This window comes from Brachyistius frenatus, unplaced genomic scaffold (genome assembly GCF_029030835.1).
Source record: "Brachyistius frenatus isolate BFR_SWC_R1_liver_20210118 unplaced genomic scaffold, ASM2903083v1 Contig_49, whole genome shotgun sequence".
Taxonomy (NCBI): Eukaryota; Metazoa; Chordata; class Actinopteri; family Embiotocidae; genus Brachyistius; species Brachyistius frenatus.
In genome coordinates, this window is record NW_027210648.1 from 2,807,365 (window position 1) to 2,828,117 (window position 20,753).

General features: G+C 43.3%; 3 protein-coding genes across 7 annotated transcripts in view; 2 read left to right on the forward strand and 1 right to left on the reverse strand.

The window, feature by feature from the left end:
* The first annotated feature begins 663 nt into the window (after positions 1-663).
* On the forward strand, positions 664-12,526 carry chd1l (chromodomain helicase DNA binding protein 1-like). Of its 2 annotated transcripts, XM_069704131.1 has the most exons (25): positions 664-847; positions 1,038-1,150; positions 1,433-1,539; positions 1,633-1,744; positions 1,817-1,848; positions 2,256-2,337; positions 2,461-2,623; positions 2,771-2,926; positions 3,017-3,109; positions 3,237-3,333; positions 3,543-3,616; positions 3,799-3,909; positions 4,531-4,645; positions 6,784-6,937; positions 7,074-7,269; positions 7,595-7,740; positions 8,515-8,678; positions 9,076-9,269; positions 9,398-9,496; positions 9,624-9,694; positions 9,895-10,009; positions 10,573-10,681; positions 10,765-11,028; positions 11,175-11,256; positions 11,424-12,526. In XM_069704131.1, exons 1-25 carry the CDS (start codon positions 751-753, stop codon positions 11,544-11,546), a joined length of 3,069 nt encoding a protein of 1,022 aa, XP_069560232.1. In that variant the 5' UTR covers positions 664-750; the 3' UTR covers positions 11,547-12,526. The 2 variants fall into 2 exon arrangements, with proteins under 2 accessions (XP_069560232.1, XP_069560231.1); XM_069704130.1 differs by lacking the exon at positions 11,424-12,526 and having other exon boundaries at positions 10,765-11,228.
* Positions 12,527-12,866: 340 nt separating this feature from the next.
* On the forward strand, positions 12,867-18,768 carry traf3ip2l (TRAF3 interacting protein 2-like). 3 transcript variants are annotated; one of them, XM_069703933.1, is made up of 10 exons: positions 12,867-13,007; positions 14,062-14,186; positions 15,118-15,779; positions 15,928-15,970; positions 16,059-16,123; positions 16,214-16,311; positions 17,093-17,161; positions 17,383-17,499; positions 17,606-17,680; positions 17,832-18,768. In XM_069703933.1, the coding sequence occupies exons 2-10, from the start codon at positions 14,125-14,127 to the stop codon at positions 17,976-17,978; spliced, it is 1,338 nt and encodes a 445-aa protein (XP_069560034.1). In that variant the 5' UTR covers positions 12,867-13,007; positions 14,062-14,124; the 3' UTR covers positions 17,979-18,768. The 3 variants fall into 3 exon arrangements, with proteins under 3 accessions (XP_069560034.1, XP_069560036.1, XP_069560035.1); XM_069703934.1 differs by having other exon boundaries at positions 12,883-12,923; XM_069703935.1 differs by lacking the exon at positions 14,062-14,186.
* Positions 18,769-19,435: 667 nt separating this feature from the next.
* Positions 19,436-20,753, reverse strand: part of wwc3 (WWC family member 3) — a 33,354-nt gene continuing 32,036 nt past the window's right edge. For both annotated transcript variants that reach the window (XM_069704133.1, XM_069704132.1), the window contains one exon: positions 19,436-20,222. In XM_069704133.1, coding sequence (XP_069560234.1) covers positions 20,156-20,222 — 67 coding nt within the window. In that variant the 3' untranslated portion in view covers positions 19,436-20,155. The remainder of the gene's footprint in view (positions 20,223-20,753) is intronic.

Consider the following 20,753-nt stretch of genomic DNA (forward strand, 5'->3'; position numbering starts at 1 on the left):
TACTGGCGGTAAATATATTTTTCTGTCTGTCTTTTCTAATGTTCTCAAAATAAAGATATAAAATCAGGAGCTGATTTGTGGGTCAAAGCTGTAAGAATTTCCTCTTTGTTTCAGAGAATGGTGGAGTGGTAAAGGTGCGTATGTCTAGACACTAGTATTATTAGCAGAAGGTCCCAGGTTCAATACTGAGCTCAGTCAACTCTTCTTGCATACAACATCTATACAGTGACAACACGTGGAGGCCTACTCCATCAGAACATGTGTTTTTACATTGAACCTTTTCCTAACTTTTATGCTTTAACCCTGGTGCATTTGTTTACACTCAGGAATTTAGAGCACAAACATGTCCACATCAAAAACATGCCATAAAATATCAAATGTTGATAACATTTTCACTTAGTAATTTATTTGATCAAAATCTGACCTTATCATAACCACCAAATATGTATTCAGTTTTGGTAAAAAACCCTTTTCTGAGGGTATTGTTTATAAAAAAAAAAAAAAAAAACACGAAAAAAAATCATACAAATATATTATTATTTATAATTACGAAATATAATTCTGTCTCTTACGTTTAAAACGTCTGTAAAAGCGCGCGCCTTTCCTTTACGTCACGTGACACAACCAGGAAGCGCGGTTGCGCACGATTCGTTTACGACAACAACTCTCGAGGGCTCACTTGTCCGTACGTGTCCGCGGGTCAAGATACTTCCCTGTGTGAGTGAGTGAGTCCTTGTTTAGTCTGCAAACATGACGGACCTTTTGATAAAAATAAGAAACAGCGTAGCAGAGAAGAAGAAGAAGAAGGCTGTCGTTCAGAGCGACTTGCAGCAGTGGGGTTTCACAGGTATGGAGGAAGTGACTGACGTCATTCACCGTGAAGAGTCGTTAACTACGTCGTGGCTTCAGAGGAGTTGAAGCTGCTTTGAGCGTCTTCTTACCTTTGTTCTCTGAGGAAGACGTTCAATAACTCTCCTACTTGATGTGTTTGATTTACATATGAAGCTGATATGAAGCTGTGCCCTCGTCTCTTGCAGGGATCCAGCTGAGAGCCTACCAGCTGGATGGTGTGCACTGGTTAACTCAGTGCCTGAAGAACCAGCAGGGGTGCCTCCTAGGAGACGAGATGGGTCTGGGGAAAACCTGCCAGGTGTGCGATCCACCAGTCAGCGTCATAAACTGATATCAGATATTCATGACAGTATTTTTTTTAGACAGATATTAATCCTTCCAGTGGTCTTAATATGTTAATAACTTAATATCACGCTGCTGTACCTGTTACCTTTCCTGAGAGTTGCCGTAGTTAGTCATACCGAGCTGGACAGCAACTCGCTGTTTTTCCAATGCATGCAAAATAAAAGGCACAGGCTAATTCAAAAAGCTGTCTTCATATTGTATGTGAAGACGTCCTGGTCCTGATTTCTCCCTCCAGACGATCTCTCTGCTGGTCTACATGTCCGGAGCTCTCGGGGAAAAAGGTCCGTTTTTGGTGCTGAGTCCTCTCTCTGTCCTTGAGAACTGGAGGAAGGAGCTGGGATGGTACTCTCACGTTCATCTATGAATCCATGTTTTGATCTCTTCTCAGCGCTTCCTTTAAAGTGTGTGCTTAAACTTCAGACCTCTGTGTTGCAGCTTCGCCCCCTCTCTCACCGTGCTGTGTTACAAAGGAGACAAAGAGAGACGGGCTGAGCTTCAGAGGGAAACTAACACCGACGGCTTCCATGTTCTGCTCACCACGTATGAGGTCTGTGGCTCTTTATTGTAAGCAAAATGTCCTCTGTGTTGACACTGACGTGTTTAATCATGTCATTTCCAGCTGTGTCTCAAAGATGCTTCATTCTTGAAACGGTGAGTGTGTTCTGAGTTACACAGATATCATGAGAAACATTTAGTCACAGCAGGAATTTTAAATTAGGTTTAATGAGTAAACTAAAGCGGCATTGGACCAAGTAAGTCCTGCATTGACATACTGTTGGTGCGTATGAATGAAATGACGCCAATACACACACAAAACATCATCTAACAATGTGTTTGTGTGTAATTTTCTCCATCATTTCTTATCCATGAAAAGATGCTGGCAGTTGTTACTTGGTTTATTTATGTATTATTTACACAGTACGTGGTGTTGTTAAAAGATTTGACAAAATGTGTTCACTGAAATTCTGTGAAGAAATGTTTCTCATCATAAGAAATAATGTTATGATTAGTTTTCATAAGTTAATTCCACGTTTCCATGTCACCACTGGGCTCCTCAGGTGGAGGTGGAGGGTGCTCGTGGTAGACGAAGCTCACAGACTGAAGAATCAGAACTCGCTGTTGCACAAAACCTTGACAGAGGTACTGAACTGCACCTAGTTTAGGCTGTCTAGTATTCCTTTCTTCATCTTCTCCACTCTTATATCTCTTCTTTGCCTTTCATTTGTCCCCTTAACTCAGTTTGTTTGTGTATTTCTTGTGCAGTTCTCAGTTGGTTTCAGAGTCCTGCTGACAGGGACTCCCATTCAGAACAACCTGCAGGAGCTCTACTCGCTGCTGAGCTTCATTCAGCCCAGCATCTTCACAGCAGACCACACGGACAACTTTGTCAGCTCTTACTCCAATATACAAAGTCAACCTGCTTTGGGTATGATACATAATCATCACAAAATATATATAAGACTCTCGTGTTTGAATATCCGTCCACTTATTCATGGAAACATTTTGAAAGATAAGAAGGTGGAATATATTAGTCAGATAAAAAGTGAGAAGGTCTCTGTCTTTGTGTTTCCAGCCGCTGAGCTCCAGAGCGTCCTCGAGCCTTTCCTGCTCCGTAGAGTGAAGTCAGAGGTGGCTGTCGACCTGCCCAAGAAGACGGAGCTGGTGGTGTACCACGGCATGTCGGCTCTGCAGAAGAAATACTACAAAGCCGTCCTGATGAAGGATCTGGGTGAGGCTTGTGCTCTGCGGCGAACACCTCAGCAGAGTGCAGTTTTTTTATTTGAATAAACTCAGTCTGCTCATGAAGCTCTGCTTTCAGAGGCTTTTGGGAATGAACAAGGCAACAAGACCCGGCTGCTCAACATCTTGATGAACCTGAGGAAGTGTGTTGACCACCCGTACTTGTTTGACGGTGAGATGTCCTGATTGTAAATGGGAGGTTTTAACCACTTAATTGTGATGCATTTAGTCGCTGCTGTGAAAATGAGATATTGAAGCATGTGTTGTATTGTAATGTTTTGTCCCTGTGTCTCTGACAGGAGTGGAACCGGAGCCCTTTGAGATGGGGGAGCATCTCGTTGAAGCAAGTGGGAAACTTTGCCTCCTGGACAGCATGCTGACCTTCCTGCACTCAGGGTCAGCAGGTTAACTTGCTGTTTGGCTCCACCTGGTGGCGGCCGAGACTCAGTCAGACTGACTACTTCACTGTGGTGGTTTGGTAACTCTGACACCACCAGAACTAGACGCTGACACAATGAAGGAGCCCTTAATTGCACTTTTAAGTCACACATTTCCTCCTTAAACTGAATCTGACCTTGTGTTTGTTTTCACATCTGTGTTTGAAGGGGCCATCGGGTCCTGCTGTTCTCTCAGATGACGAGGATGCTGGATATTCTTCAGGACTACATGGAGTACAGAGGTGAACGAGGGCCATTATTTTACATCTTAACAGTCCAAATCTTTTCCACAACCTGCTTAAGGTCCCTTCAAACATTGTGAGAAGAAGCTGTAACGTTTTAAGTTCACTGGATACACTATTCTTTATTCTACTTCCTAATGTTGAAAGTGAACGGTATATATTTTATTGTCTTTTCTGTTCAGGTTATAGCTATGAACGTCTGGATGGGTCCGTCCGAGGGGAGGAGCGAAATCTAGCAGTGAAGAACTTCAGCAGCAAAGACATCTTTGTCTTTCTGCTCAGCACTAAAGCAGGTGACTGAACGGCTAAAGTGTTTACAGGAAGACTAAGCTGAATCCTTAAATGAAACATCACTGTGTCAACAGCGTTCACTTTTAATGTGTCAGACATGCACAATTTTTAAAACAGATTTATTTGTAAACTGAGAATATATTCTACATAAAATTTCTTTTAATCTGAAGTTATGATCAGTCGTCATACACATAACAAACATATTGATCCTTGCTTTTTAATTCTACTGCCACATTAGTTCTATGAATTGTTGGTCAAGGTAAAGGTTGCATCTTCCACAAACTGTTGGCAAGTTTTTATGTAACACACTAGTTCTGTGTTTTGTAAGTCAGCTACACTTGCAAACCTTTGTGCATATCTGAGCCTTCATCAGAGAGAGGAAAGGAGGCTGATCATTAAGAGATAAAAGCTGCAGCAGAACGAGATGCTGGTATCTCTCAGGGCAGCAGCTTTTCTCTTCATGCCTACTAAAAGTAGGGAGAAAGAAACCTTATTTCCTGTCGCAGTTTATCACTCTATAAGATGCACACGGTAAATGCACAAGTTCACCTGCAGTACATTGTACATAAATAAGTGCACACTGTTTTCAGGTACTGTGACTTTCTAACACTCTGTTTCTGCAGGGGGAGTGGGCATGAACCTCACAGCTGCTGACACGGTCATCTTCGTGGACACTGACTTCAACCCTCAGAATGACCTGCAGGCCGCTGCACGCTGCCATCGGATTGGGCAGAACAGGTATGAAACATTACTCCAAGCAGGAAACTTTAATTTGATTTATCAATGGAGCATGTCAGGTTACTCAACACAAAGAGCTCCACTCATCCTGTGAAATCTGCTGGATAATATCCTCATTTTCCTTGGGGGAGCTTTCTAAAACCTGAGGAATAAATCCAACTGTCTGTAGTTAGGTGTGAAAAAGTACTCCCATGTGTCATTAGACTTCAGTAACACTTTAAGAGAAGAATCAGACGCACCTCCTCCTCTCAGGGTTTTGCTTTATTTTTTACTGTACTCTACATTGTAAAACAGCATTGAAGACATTAAAACTATTAAATAACTCGAATTGAATTATGTATTAACAAAAAGTAAACAAACAAAGATATCTTTTGCGTGGTAGCCGCCGTTTGCTGTGATAACAACTTTGCACACACTCGAAGTGTTTCCTGCACTCCAGCTTATCGTAAAACATCTCAGTTGGGTTTATTTGGGGTGAGAGTTGAGGCCAGGTCATCCGGTGGAGCACTGCATCCTTCTGACTATTAGTCAGTCAGCCCTGAAGACGTCCTCATGTGAGCCGACTTCATTACATTTAGCTGATGCGTTTATCCAAAGCGACTTACAATAAGTGCATTTTAACCATGAGGGTACAAAACCCAGAACAAACAAGAATCAAGAAAATACAATTTCTTCAAGAAAGCCAAACTACAAAGTTCTATCAGTAAGTGCCATTTTAAGTGCTACTAAAGTTCTACTGTTCAAGGTAAAGTCTGAAGAGGTGTTTTTAGTTTGCGGTGGAAGATGTACAGAGTTTCTGCTGTCCTGATGTCGGTGGGGAGCTCATTTCACCATTTAGGAGCCAGGACAGAAAACAGTCGTGATTTTGTTGAGTGTTTAGCTCAGTGAGGAGCAACAAGCCGATTGGTAGAAGCAGAGCGAAGTGAACGGGCTGGGATGTAAGGTTGGACCATGTCCTGGATGTAGACTGGAACCAATCTGTTCACAGAAAGTACCAATGATTTGAAATGGATGCAGGCAGCTACTGGTAACCAGTGAAGGGAGCAGAGGAGGAGGAGGAGAAGGAGTAGTGGGAGTGAATTTAGGAGGTTGAAGACCAGTTGAGCTGCTGCATTCTGGATGAGCTGCAGAGGTCGGATGGCGCTAACAGGTAGACCTGCCAGGAGGGAGTTACAGTAGTCTAGACGTAAGATGACCAGAACCTGGACCAGAGCCTGGTTGGAAAAGATGGAGAATAGCTTTTTGGGATTGGAAAATGAGGATTGAATTCTGGTTTGGTAGAAAGAGCTTTTGGCTGCAGAGATAAAGGCAGAGAAAGAGGAAAGGAGAGATTGATAAGTGAGCAGGTCATCAGGGTGGTTAGATTTTCTCCATTTCCTTTCTGCTGCTCTCATAGTGGTTCATCACACTATTGGATGTTTTTTTTTGCAACTGTATTTAAAGAAACTTCAAAAATTCTTTACATTTTCCCACTAATTGAACTTTGTGTCTTTAAGTCATGATGAACTGTCATTTCTCTTCTCAGTTGAAATAGTTGAATGGGTCTGTTTGCTGAATACCAACAAAACCTCGACACAACACGACTCAAATGCATTTTAAAAGGCAAGAAATTCCACCAGTTAACTTTTGACAAGACTCACTTGTTAACTGAAAACCACTTTAGGTGCCGACCTCTTGAAGCTGGTTAAGATGCTGACAATAATCTGTGAAGCTCTCATCAAGGCAATGAGTGGCTGCTTTGAGAAATCTGAAACATATTTTGTTTTGTTAAAGAGGTTTTTGTTCGGCCGGTACGACATCATCTTTTTTTAATCAAAACTTTCCTCCGACTTTACGTTTGATTCAACCACTCAAGTGGCAGTTAATGTAGCCTCAAGCAGAGATGCAGAGTGGGCTATGAAGGTCTGATAGGATGATCACTTCCTTCTAACTTCACACCTCCAGATTTGATCATTTTTAGTCTTGTAGTGTTTCAGTTGAGCTTCACATCACCTGCATTATAAACAAGGCTGCTGGACTTTAAAAGATGAGGGATTGAACAGGCAGGAAAGCTTCAATGAAACAGTCGTCGAGCAATCTTTAACTTAAGAGAAATGCAATGCGAAGCCGCTCTAATCTGTGACTGTGATTTATTACAGGCCTGTGAAAGTGATTCGCCTCCTGGCCAGGGACACTGTGGAGGAGATCATGTACTCTCGCGCTGCATCCAAGCTGCGGCTCACCCACACTGTGATTGAAGAAGGACGCTTCTCGTTACTGGATCAGGCTCAGTCAGCTGCTACAGGACTGCAGGTTTGTGAATAACAGCATCGTCCAAAGTGTCGTCTCTGAATCCAGCACCTCCTGTGTCCATGTTGATTCAAACCATCTCCAGCTGTCTTTGATTTCATCCCGTCTACTCACCTCTCATATTTCCTGTCCCACACAGCTCAGTGAGATCTTGAAGTTCGGGATAGATAAGCTCCTGTCATCAGATGAGAGCTCTGTGCAGGATGTGAAGCTGGAGAAGATCCTCGGCCCGTCACGTGACGGTCAGTGGGTGGATGACGACGACTCCACCGCACTCAGGGAGGAGGAAGAGGAGGAGGAGGAGAATGAATCTGAGTCTGAGTCTGACGGGCAGAGTAGGTTTCACTTTGAAATCTCAAATCCCTTCAGAGTATTGAGTTTGTAATGTGGTTACAACAAGTATGGTCTTTTAAACCGGACGTTCCTGCATGTAAACATCTCACTTTTGGTTTTCACCCTGCACATTTAGAAAAAACACCCCAGATCTCATACAGGGTTCATATTTGCATCTCACGTATCATAAACAAGCCTTAAAAGCTTTTATTATCGGGGAATATTTGTGTAATTGCAGATGGATTGTTTGTCTATTATGTTTATCATTAAACTTAATGTGCAGGTGATGTTTAGCTCCACTCACCATCATGCTGTCCCATCCTTTAGACCACATGTACTTCTTCGAGGGGAAAGACTACAGTAAAGACCCGAGCACTGACGACCAGACGAGCTTTGAGCGTTTGTTGGAAGAGCAGCTGGCTGAGTTTCAGAGCGCTGCAGGGGACGGACGAGCTCTCCGACACAAAGCTGGAGTAAGAGTTTATCACTTTAGCTCATTCCAGCCTTGTGCAGGTCTACAATCTTGTCCTCGACGTCCCTGGACAGCTCTTTGGTCTCCATGGTGGAGAGGTTGGAATCTGATTGATTGATTCTGTGGACAGGTATCTTTTATACAGATGATGAGTTGAGACAGGTGTCTTATATACAGTAACGAGTTGAGATTCAACATGTCCCAGTTAACTGTTTCTTCTGATCCAGTGTTAACAGATGAACTGAGATTTGTGAACTAGTAACGTAACAGAAGCTGACAGAAAATTTAAAGGCCTCGTTTATTTTCTCCAGTGCTCACAAAGAAATGGTTTGAATAAATGAAATGAGTGTTTAAAGTACCAGTGGACTGAGAAACTCGACAGACTCGATGTAACGAGACGTTTAAACTGATTTCTAGGATTGTGTAATGTTGTAGAGCTCGGGCTGGTGCAGGCTGAGTTGATGTGTTAACCACACGTCAGTTTGCCTGGAAGCAATAGGAGACCCTCCTCTGAACATTGTGTGGTCTTGGTGCAGTTGAGGGGTTGACTGCATTTCAGAAACCAGAATAAAGTAGACCCGACAGGAAAATGGAGATGGTTACAACACACAAACGGCATCTGAAGCATCGGGAGCTGGGATTGAAAGATACGTGGAGTCAGAGCAAGGCTGCAGAAACCTCAGATGTGTTGCTGGTCATCCCAGTTATGGTGATTATTCTGTATATATTTAGCAATGTTGCTATAACGTTGTAATTTTCCCCGTTGCGTTCCCAGGTGTCACTGTCGGTCGCCCTCGAGATACCGGCGAGGAAGAGGAAACCTCTGACTGAGGCTGAGCTGAAGATGAAGCGGCAGAGGAGCGAGGAGGCTGCGGCCAAGAGAGCCAAACTCCAGGAGGACATGAAGAAGAAGCAGCAGGAGCAGAAATACAAGAAAAAGTAAAGATCTGTCAATGGACTCAGTTTTTTTTAATTTTTTTTTTTATGAAACTGTATCATCCATTTGAGCTCAGACGTCTTTATTATTTTATTTTATTGTACTCTATCAATCCCCGAGGGGAAATTCTTTCGCTACAGCAGCATCCCGAGGGGGAGCTGCTGCAACAGGCTGCCACGACCGCGGCGCCGACTAACCTGAGGTGCATGTTTTGGGTGTTGGGAGGAAGCCGGAGAACCCGGAGAGAACCCACGGAAGCACAGGGAAAACATGCAAACTCCGCACAGAAAGGCCCAGGACCGGATTCGAACCCGGAACCTTTTTGCTTTGAGGCGACAATGCTAACCACTGCACCACCGTGCCGCCCCTCAACATTGTGTGTGTTTGTTTCTCCTGCAGGATGGCATGGTGGGAGTCCTGCAGCTACAGGTCACTGTGCCTTCAGTCTGTGGCCAGTGATGAAGAGGAGGAAGAGGATGACGACGGCAGCATTTGCTCCACAGACTCTGACAGCACTGATATCCACTATGTTCTGGGAGATGTCACTCATCCTCACGCAGCTCAGGGAGACGCCGTCATCGTCCACTGCGTTGGTACGCACTCTGTGCAGCAAGATTACCATAGCAACAGGCCATGACAGACTGATAGACAGAGAGGTAGTGTATCTTCAGAACATTTTCTATAGTATGTTGTATTTATGTAAGTAACGATTTGTGTGTAGATGACTCGGGCCGGTGGGGCCGAGGAGGCCTGTTCACAGCGCTGGAGGGGAGATCTGATGAACCACGAAAGCAGTACGAGCTCGCAGGGAAGATGAAGGGTAAGATTAACCATGTTTAGAAAGAAAATGAACGCTCATTGTGTTGGACATCTTTATCTTTGGGATCTCGATGAGAAAGAGACACATAGGTTCCAAAATGCATGTGTGAACATATTGTTTGTTTCAGATTTGGACCTTGGAAATGTGCTGCTTTTCCCCATCGATGACAAACAGTCCCGACTGAACGGCCAAGATCGAGTACGTTCTGTTTAAATGAAATTGGCGCTGCAGAAACACACGAAACTCTCGTGCCTGGAAATGCACGTCTGTTTCAAGAATTGTTCGACCCTGTGATACAGCTTGTTTGGTTTCGTGTGTGGTAGCTGAATTGCAAAGTTGTGGCAAAGCAGCAGCAGATGATATCTTAACCTCCTTCGATCAACTTCCTGTCTCCTCAGGTGGCTCTGATAGTGGCACAGCAAAGAGACAAAGCCAACAACTTGTCTGGGATCTTTCTAACAGCGCTGGACGAAGGCCTGAAGAAGATTTCTGCTGCAGCCAAAAGAAACAAGGGTACAGTTAAGCACTGAAAATTGAATTAAAACACACGTGCACAATCTTTTTTAATGGAGTCTGTTCATGGTGAATATGTCAAGGCATTTTTAGGGTCATTCTTGCTAAAATCTCTTTGCCAATAAGACTGATAATTAAGGGTTGCCTGGATGGGCACATTGACAGCAGCGTTTAATTGTTATAAGACTTGACTAACGAGGATCTGCAGGACGTGTAGGACGTGTAGGACGTGCAGGACGCGTAGGACGTGCAGGACGTGCTGTGTATTATCTTGCTGGTGTTGCTATGTGTGCACAAAGTCTTAAAAACTAAATTCCTGAGCAACAACACAAGACAGGAATTTAAAGTCCCGCTGGTTATTCAGCACAATAAGACGAACTGATTATTGGGCTTTACACTGAAATGATCTGCATCTTTTCTCATTTACTTTGCAATGTTTTATATATTATTGATGGAAAGCTGCACATCTTCCTGAAAGACTTCAGCTTGAGGAGAAAATGATCATTATACATGCAGGAGGTTGTGACGGTGACAGTCCTGTCTTTGCATTTTCCCCCACAAAGCCGGTGTTCATCTCCCGCGTATCGGCCACTCCACCAAAGGTTTCAACTGGTACGGCACCGAGAGGCTCATCAGGAAGCACCTCGCGTCCAGAGGCATCCCCACATTCATGTATCTTTTAACGTGTTCAACACAGGAGCTCTGAAAAGTAATGATATTTATTCAAGATATTTTCCCTTAACCTGAGTGACAAGATACTATCACAGCAGAGCTGTCAAGAAGACGGCTGCAGCTCAAACATCCACCTCTGCAGCCTCCACGTCAACATCCTCCCCCGAATCACAGTTGCGTAACGCTGACAGGCCGACCGACGAGACCGAGGCAGAAAACCGCGGCCCCTCGGCGCCGCTGCAGAGCCACGGCCCCACGGAGCTGCCCAGTTTCATGAAGGGAGTCCGTGTGTTTTTCTACAACTTGGCTGCATCACAGAGGAAGAGGCTGGCCCGCTACCTCATCACATATCCTTTCAGAGGCAAACAGCTCTTAGTGTGTTTACAGCTGCAGCAGGTTGTGTGAATGTGTGTGCTTATGTGGAGTAAAAAAACAAAACCACAGCAGTGAAACGCGGATGTTTTCCGGTCACAGTTCCTTAGCTGAATTGCACTTATGATGGAGATGAAGAGGAGATCATGAGTCCGGAGGTCACCCACATAGTAGCGGAGGTGGAGAACAGCATCCACTCACAGGTTAGTGTCACGCTGAGGTTCACTGATCCACATCAGACAAGCAGCATCTTTACATTTAGACAATGATTGATTTGGGCTGCTAAAAGAGTTTCAGGACGCTTATCGTGAAGCAGGAAAAGTTTCCCCGTATGTCACCTTTAAATTTGCCTCTGATTTGTGTGACCCAGGAGCTGCAGGATCTGCTGTGTCGGTACAGTCAGGCTGTCCCTGTGCAGACGGGCTGGCTGGACTCCTGCTTCTCCAAACAAAGGAAGGTCGACACAGAACAGTTCCTACATCCGCTCAGATAACCGTGTTTCACTGTTATTTTAAATCAAATTATTTAATTGTGCTTTCTCACAAGCCTGAATGAACTCTGTTGGATGCTTGACAAAACGCTAAATGCCAAATTATTTTATTGTTTTCTTTGGACTGCTCAATTTAGAGATTCTGGTTTAATAACATGTACTGTTGGATAGAAAACATCCAAAATACACATTTAGATGTTTGTTTTAGTCCACTGTTGCTATTTGTGTCTCTAGATTTCTCCTTAGTTTACCAATATGTGTTGTATTACACACCTAACAAATACATCCTCTACTGTTGTTGCTCTGGGTTTGAAGATTTTGTGTCTGTAAATACGGGTTCCATTTAAAAATAAATAACATAAATACATTTTACAGTACTTATCTTTAAAGGTTAATTTTTTTTAATTTGTTTTTTTCTCAAACTCTGAGCCAGAAGCCTCAGTACCACGAACACTCACCAAACTGTCCAGCTTTATTCCTTTCTATATGATGAATTCTTTTACAGAGGGGTTTCTTTATAAAACATTTTCTTGGCAAAAGGAGTCCTTTGCTGTAATTTAAGGAGATATCCTGAATCCTCTGTAAAACTTTTGACTCTAATATGTCAACAAAAAGTAAGTAGAAGTTTCTGGCACAACTTCACATCCTGACAAGGTGTCAACAAGCGGAAGCAGAACTTTTGACTCAGCTTTAATCTAATGTAGAGATTTATCTTCTGGAGATTTATCTAAATTAGCGCATATTTAGTTAGATGAAGCCTCATTTGCCTAAGATGTAACAAAACTTGTAATACAAAAGGTACTTTTTAATGTATGTTATTTGATTTTTTTTTTTTTCAATTGTAGTGCCTTGCCTGGGATGTATTTATTTAAATAGATGAGTGAATAAATGAACACCTTTATCTTGTGCTGTGTTGACACCTGTGCTGGAATTTGCTACTGAAGTCTTAAACACAACACAAGCGGAAGCACTGCTGTCTGTGTTTCTTGTTTGTTTAAATATTTAAAAAAAAAATACATATCTATACTGTACTGTATATACTGTACATTTTTATATTTCACATTTTTTTTTACTGTTATTTTATTTCTTACCTGTATCTATAAATGCTGCTGTAGCGAAATAAATTTCCCCTTGGGGATTAATAAAGTAACTACCCACCTACTTAAACAGTCAGGGTTTAGGTAATAAAACGTGTGCGTGCGTGCGTAAACGCAGCGCGCGCACAGTCTCGCGGCAGGTGAAGGTGGAGTCTCGCGGCACACCAGAGAACAAAGTAGCTCGAGCTCGTCCGTCAGTCATTTCCATGTCTTGTGGAGACGAAGATAAAGACAGCTGAGAGTTTTGTGGCTTTTTTTTTTCTTTCGTTTCGTTTCGTTTAAGGTAAACATTTCGGTTTTTATGTTTAATTGAACACGGCAGCGGCGGCGTTACCTGAAGGAGGCTCGGTAACGAGAAGAAAAGACGGTAAGTTGACATGAAGTTATTACTCACAGCAGGTTACACGTTGCGCTTTGACAAATAACTTGTGGGCTATTAATTAACGTTGTATTAAGCTTATTGTAACGCTCTTAACAAAACATCGGCTCATAAGTTTGCAGTGTTTTAAAAAAAAAAAAAAATGTTCTTCATGTTTTTTTTTTAAAGCAATTAACCTTTAACGTCGAGCTCTGTATAATGCACCGTCCGTGGTTTCTACGTGAAGTGGGGAAACATGACTTATATGACGCTTTGTAACTCGGGTAATAGTCTTCAAGTTGATTATAGCTGATTACTGGAAGGTCTTATTTATTTACCTGTGTGTTAAAATGCATGAAGTCAGCCCGAAATAAGAGTAGCCGGAGAAATATCTGGGTCAGCTTCAGTCTCGCAATGGAAAGAGCAAACAGCTTCGTCTTTGTGTGACCACAGAAAGACTGCTAATGAGTGTGGTGTACATTTACAGGAACTACCAGGGCTGAATTGGAAGACAAAGCCACCTAAAATGAGGTTACACGGGTCTGAAATCATACTCAGCAGCTCCAGTTGTACGTGAAGAAAGTGTGTTGGAGAAACACGAGCGTCTGAATGAAGATTTGTTCACTAATAACAGACCAGTAACTTCACTGGACTTAACTCTTATGTAAATGTATTGATGTGTCCATGTTGGTATAAATGATGCCTCGAAAATTACAGTGAGATTATAGAAATGAACGATTGTGTATCAAACACGTCATTACTCAGCGATCCACTGACATGTTTGAGCTTTAGAAAGTTTAGTCTTTGAATTTTCCTGTCAGCGTGCGACATCATTTCCTTTCCCCCTGGTTGACTTGTGTCCTGAGCATCAGCCACCTAACATTCAGAGAAAAGTCCCTTGTGTGGGTGACACCTCGTCACACAAGAGTGGGCTCTGATGGAAAATCAACAAGACACTTATGGCAGTGTGGGCTGCTATAAAGAAAAAAGAAAGAAAAAGAAAGTATTATGTATCTCTGAAACAGCTGTCTTCATACTTTAAATCAGATATTTGGCCCCGCAGGTTTGTTTAAACTGACACCCTCGTCCTCAACGGACGTTCAGATGCAGCTTAAACCAGACACACATGGACGTCAGCAGGAAAATGATGCTGCCCGCTTCAGTCCGCTCCGTTTCAGCACCAAATAGGTGAGACAACAGATACTAGATTCTGTAGTGCCCGACCCGATGTAACGTCGTGTTTACATGCCAACTTGCAGCAGACGTCTCACTTTGATAACAAATGATAAAAGCTAGTTGAAAATGCAGGAAGTGTGAATTAGCAGCTCCACTGAAGGTAAGATGACTTTCACCAGAGTTGGGGAGCAACTAGTTACGTGAAACGGCATTACAAAATGTAATCACAACATAAATGGAGTTGTAATCAGTTACAGTTACTGAGAAACAAACATGTAAATAAATTACAGTTAGCATTCAAAACGTTGTAGAAAATAATAATCGTTCTGTTGCTTTGCATCATCAGTCATCAGGCTGCATTCATATGACGGCATGGGCTCAAACTGTTATTAGTCTTCTTTTTTTGAGTTTTCTATTGTCTTTGAATTTGTGCCACCGCTCTGTCAATCGAAGCGATGTGCATTGCTCCAGGCAGTCACGGCCGGGCAGTTGGCCATATTGCCGAAAAAGACGAGGATCCTAGTTTCCGCGCTTCTATTGAGGTTATGGGAACATTTCTCCTTCACTGCAGTCAGCTGTGACCGACACACCTTGTGATTTGTTTTGGCGTTTGTGCTTTAAAATCAAAATATTTCAATCCTATTTCAAATTGTATGAAGAATTTGTAACTAAAGTTTGACAGTGATCGTTGTTGAGTTCTATTTACATGTTGTTGTTTTTTTTTTAGAAACATTTGTCAGAGAAGTAATCAAAAAGTAATGAAATATAATCAATTACATAACTTTGATGAAGTAATTAAGATAGTTACATTGCTTTTTACAGTTTTAAATGCGTAACTTGTAACCTGTAACTTACTATATTACAAAAGTAGCCTTCCCAACACTGATCTTGACCAATATTAATTTGCCTTTATTGTATTGATTAATGTGTTTCTTGTTCACAGTCACATCAGCCTGCTGAGAAGTCACCTCAACACACCTGAAGAGGACGATGAAACCATGAGCACAGTGGAGCAGGAAGCCAGCGCTGTCCACAAACAGGACTCCACCTCCAGCCCCGACGGCCACCGCCCCCCCCCGGGCCCCGCCACGGTGGCCGATGACTCCCTGTTCAGCAGACAGAGGCTGGACGGGGAGCAGCAGCACAGACACTTCCACACACTCCCCCAAACCAGCTTCTGCTCGTCCCAGTCCCTTCGCAGCCTTCCGGCTGGGTACGGACAGCCCACTCCGTTCCCGAGCCACGCCGACGGCCCCTGGCTCCACCCGAGCTTCGCCAGCAGCTGGTCGGAGTATCCCAGCAGCCTGCCGTCCTGTCTGAGCCACAGAGATTACTCCTGCTGCTCCGGAGAGAGCTGCCTCTCCGGGTACAAGTTTCTGTCCCTGCCCGGCAGAAACAGCACCAACATGAGCAGCTTAGAGCAGCCGCTGTCTCTGCGCACCAACCCCCCGTCGGCCGAGCTGGGTCACCACACGTTGTCTCCCTACATGTGCTCGTCGCAGGGAGCTGCTTGTTGCGCTCAGTATCCTGCAGATGCCTTCAACAGGGGGCCGGTAGCCAGAAAACACCCCTGGCCTCCGTACCATCCGATGCACAGCCCCTACCGTGAGTCTGACGATCTCTTAGTTTGAACTTTATAGCATTCACAAAAGCGGTGAAATGATAAAAAATGACTTATCTGTTAGTCTCGCTGCAATATAATAAGCGGTGAGCCCGTAAATGATTTGTCTTTATTTTCTCTTTACTGCCTCAGATCCAGGAGACTACAGACTTCCTGGAGCTGGCTTCACGCACATGTGAGTTCTTTGTTTAAAATCGTGATTTTGTCTCACATCTCATGTCGCATGTTCGACTGTGGCTGAAATGGTTTCTACCTTCGCTCAGTGGCCACCAAGCTCCCGCCAAAGAGAAGCAGCCTCCGGACAGCATGCCGCTGTCTCTGGAGCAGAGTGAGTGTCGACCGGGAGATCAGAGTCACGTCACTGGCTTCACCGCCGGTTGAGTCCTTTAACATCTGTGTTTGTTTCTTTTGAATGTAGGGAGAGTGTTCGTCACGTACGAAGCGGACAACGACAAACACGTCAATGAGGTCATCAACTTTGTTGCTCTGCTGCGACACAACGGCTTCGACACACATGTAAGTACAGCAGGGAGGGATCGGCTTTTTTTTTTTATTTATTTTTTTCTTCTCATTAGCAGACCCTTCACCATCCCGCCAAGGGAGAGGAGCAACTGAAGAAAAAAATCAAGTTGAGGGAAGAAATGTCATTAAGAACTGTAACAGATGGCCAGAACCTTATTATTTCATTATATAAACAAAAAAAACAACAACAACAAAAAAATCACTGACATAAACTTCAGGGAATATGAGATGAAAATAAAAATAATCAATTTAGTTTTTGGTTAAATTACATAAGTTAAATCTAGCGTGTACCATTATCATCATTAATGATAATAATAATGTTTAATACCTTCAAATGAATGTAATATATAGTAAATATAAATCAATTTTATAGCTTGATGCATTTAAATATGTGATTTAAAAGTATCTTAACAACATCGAATACTCTCAGCTAAGCGAGTAACTTTGATTTTGTTTCATCAGTTGTTGTTTTTCTGGAGTGGATTCAGCAGCTGCCTTATCGGCGTAGCTGAAGAAACCAAAAGAGCGAGCCGTTAGTTCGGAGGTCTTACTGAAGCTCGCTGTGGCTCTCCATGTCGAGCCGGAAGCATTTTGCGCTTTTGCTTCCAATGTGTTGTTGACTGGTTGGTTTGTTGTCTTGCTGTTGTTTTCTTTGAAATGATCCATTTTATTTGATTACAAGTCAAATGTTCCTGATTCGGGTTTTGTAGTTCAGGCTAACTCCTTACTGGCTGTAATTAATCCGCTGTCTGACTAACACCTTTCTTTGTTTCAGATTGACATTTTCGAGCAGCAGTTCAGAAGTATAAGCAAGATTGACTTCATGGAGCGGTACCTCAGCGAGGTAAAGATTCACCACACCTTTTGAAATGTCTAATTGACAAAAGGAGAAGATAATCCCTCAAAAACACGTGTATGTAATAATACTAATCGAGCCCATTGGGGAAGTTGTTGCACCAATTGGAGCTCTTTAACCTGCAGGGAACATGTTGTATCAAGAAGTTTAGTAATTACCAAGAATGCAAACGGATCACCAACAGGTAGTTATCGTTTCTTCGCGCACAGAAAGAATACCTGATCATCATCATCATCAGTCCCAAGTACTACGAGACAGTGACGGCCTCCCCTGTGGGGCTGGAGACCGACGAGAGGACCTTCAACACGGTTTACATCCACAAACAGGTCAGAGTCCGTCACCGCTCCACCTGCACATATTTACTTTACATAATGCTGAGGCTTTAAACTGTGTGTGTGTGCGTGTGTGTTATTTTTCGTGTGTGTCTCTCAGCTCCAGAACGAATTCATCCAGAATGGAAGCAAGAATTTTAGGTTCATTCCCATTTTGTTCCCCGGGGCCAAAAAGGTATGTTTTATGTTGAAAGACAGGAGGGAGTTCATGGAAAGCATCTCGCTTTCAGTGAGACATTCTTCCATCTTTTATAGTGTGAAACACACGCCGGATGGAACCGAACCCCAAAACGTAATAATCTCCTCTCTGTGTTTCATGTGATCAGTGTCACGTCCCAAACTGGCTTCAAAACACGCACGTTTACGGATGGCCACGGGGTCGGGACGACATCCTACGGCGGCTGATGAGGGTCGAGAAGTACATTCCGCCTCCCATCGGAGAACTTCCAACCATTGTTTCCACCCCTATATAAGAAACCTGGAGACGCACTGGACTGAAATCCAAAGCCTGCTTTTGTGGAGAGCCGCCGCTCATTGTCGAGGTGAACGGGAGCGCACGCGCCGTGTCTTATTTTACCGGAGTTGGACTGCGTAGGTGTTGTCGGGTGAACTGTTGCCGTACGGGGATATACTGTTGTGAACTCATTAAAATCAACATTCAGAAAAATGTTGCTGCGATAAGAAGGCACAGAGACGAGCCTTTTCTCGTCACTGTTGTGTGTTTACCGGTCGCAGCCGCGGGTTTCATGATTTCACAGCCGAAAACAAACAATTTGAACACACGTTACATGATTAAAAGGGGAACAGATGTGATGGATCGTCTGACGGATTGTGTATTTACACTTTCATACACATGTAAACATCGACAGACTCGGTACACACTGGCTCTCAGTACAGGAGCAAACAACTGGACACAGTAACTGTTGTGTTTTAGAGTAACAGTGACAGAAATATACTCATGTAGTTTAAAGTAGTGTCTGGTTTATACAGCCTGGTGCATAATGTGGAAAGAGAAGTGGCTGGTTACCAAAACCAATCAGTTTCTTCTGATTTTAAACTAAATCAAAGCCAAAGGAATTTATTCAGCATCTTTTTACACATTCCCTTTGTCAGAGGAAGGTTTTCCAAATGATTCACCAGCCACTGAATCTGGATGTCAACATGTTTGAACATTGTAGCCCTTTAAAAAAACAAAACCAAACATCTCCAGCAGCTCAGAGCAGCTCTCACTAATGTGAAGCACGTTATTAGAAAACAAGGAACTAAGACGGTCACCTCAGACACAAGTTCACTTCATGTTATAATATTTAATAAACAATGTCTGGTGTGTGCGCAGCCGTCTCTTCTGGGAAACACTGGAGCGAGTATTCGTTAATTGGCCCCCAAACTTTACCGCAGACAAGTAGAGACCGAACCTTATTTGCCTGCGGGGCCGCGTGGGCACTTTTTCTAATCGTCAGCTGCATTTTTCTGTTCGCGAGTGAGCCATGAGAACGTGAAGGTTTGAAGCGTGCGTCGCTCCGAGCTGCAGACGCACCAGCACGCCGCCGCGTTCCCGAAAGGTCGTCGCCCCGGCTCCGACGGAAACTCGGCCGAGCCGCTGGTCTCGTTTCACCGAGGCGGGAACGAGGCCTCGGAGGAGAGCTGGCGTCGAGTGACACGCCGCCTCTCTCCAGGTCACGGGGGCTTACGTGGAAAAGCTCAAACAGGATGTCGTAGCGAGATAAGAAGCTGACACAGCTGCCTGCCTCGCTGTGCGGTACGGAGCTTCTCAAGAATCAGCAAATTTGCGCCGAAGTGGGTCATCGCACGCTGCTTGCGGTGAAGGACAAATCACGTGCAACACGGTGACACACTTACGAGAAAATGTTTGCGAGCGCGGAACCTGTCGTCCTGAAATCCTAAAACACCAGCGATAAAAAAAGCAGAGTGCGGATTAATGGTTTTATCTTCACAAGAGGTAACACTGCAGATGTTCATACAGACATCATTAAAAAAAAAAAAAAAAATCTGAATACAGTGTGTCATATATTCATCCATATATTGAAAAGTACATGAAATAATATTAATTTTTAATAACATAACAACAAAAGGACAATGACATCTGTAATAAAAGTGGATTACAAAGTGACATTTGATGTAAATAACTCTTAAGAATTAGGTAACAGAAACAAATCAGACAATAGTTCCATTTTACTGTATGTAAAAACACTGAAGTGCTATTTGTTCAAAGCTACAAAATACAATTAAAAAGCAGGAAGCGTTTTTTTTATTTCCTTCAAGGAAAAGTACTATAAAATAAGTTACAGTACAGTGAATTTGTCCAAACCGACTTTTGTTCCCGTCTTCCAGCCTTTTTGTAAGCACAAACAGAAGTAACTCATACAGGAGTAAAGAGATATCGTATTTCAAAGTCAGTTTCCTCAAAAAGGGGAAATGAACAGCCGTGCTGTCGTCCATAACCGCATCTGCTGCGTTCGTGTTTGGAAAAGCCGCACGAATGCCTCTGAAAATGTGAAACCTTTCAATGTTCGACATCGTCTGCACGTCACCTCGCCGGCGTCCTTAGCAGGAACAACGTTGTACTTCATGAGCTCAGAAAAATTACACAAATACTTCATGTTTAGTCACATAACACGGAGGCGGGCCCTCATACGTCGTCAGCCGGCAAAGGAGGTATGTTGAACCTTGGTCTTGTGAAAAAAGCCATCTTCTCTCTGCAGACAAAGAACGCAACTTATTAGTACGACTTACATCCTGTTTTTTATTTTGTAAAATAAAAGTTTACAACATAGAAACAACCAAAATGACTCCGAATATGATTTTTGCATCTAAACTTCAGAAATCGCTCTCATATCTGCCTGATAAATCATCATAATGCTGAGTGTGAAGGGGAAATGAATCCAACCAAAGCCATCATATATCCTCTTGATCAAATAGAAGACTGTATTTCTGCTGATGTTTGATATTTTGCACAAAATCAGATTCTCCCCCCTTTTAATGCAGAGTACTTGTGTGACACCAGCTCCTACAGCGGGTGTTGCATCATGGGTACCATGTTGCTTTAAAGGTTTCCTGTGGAGTTTTTCCATCACCGGCAGCATTCTTTTACAGGTAGGTCCACATTTTGTTCGTCCACGTGCACGAGCATCAAATATAATGTTACACCGATCCAAATAAGTCGCCAACAAATGCAGGAAATATGACAGCTGCTGGCAAGCAAACATGAATGTGAACAATGCACAGTA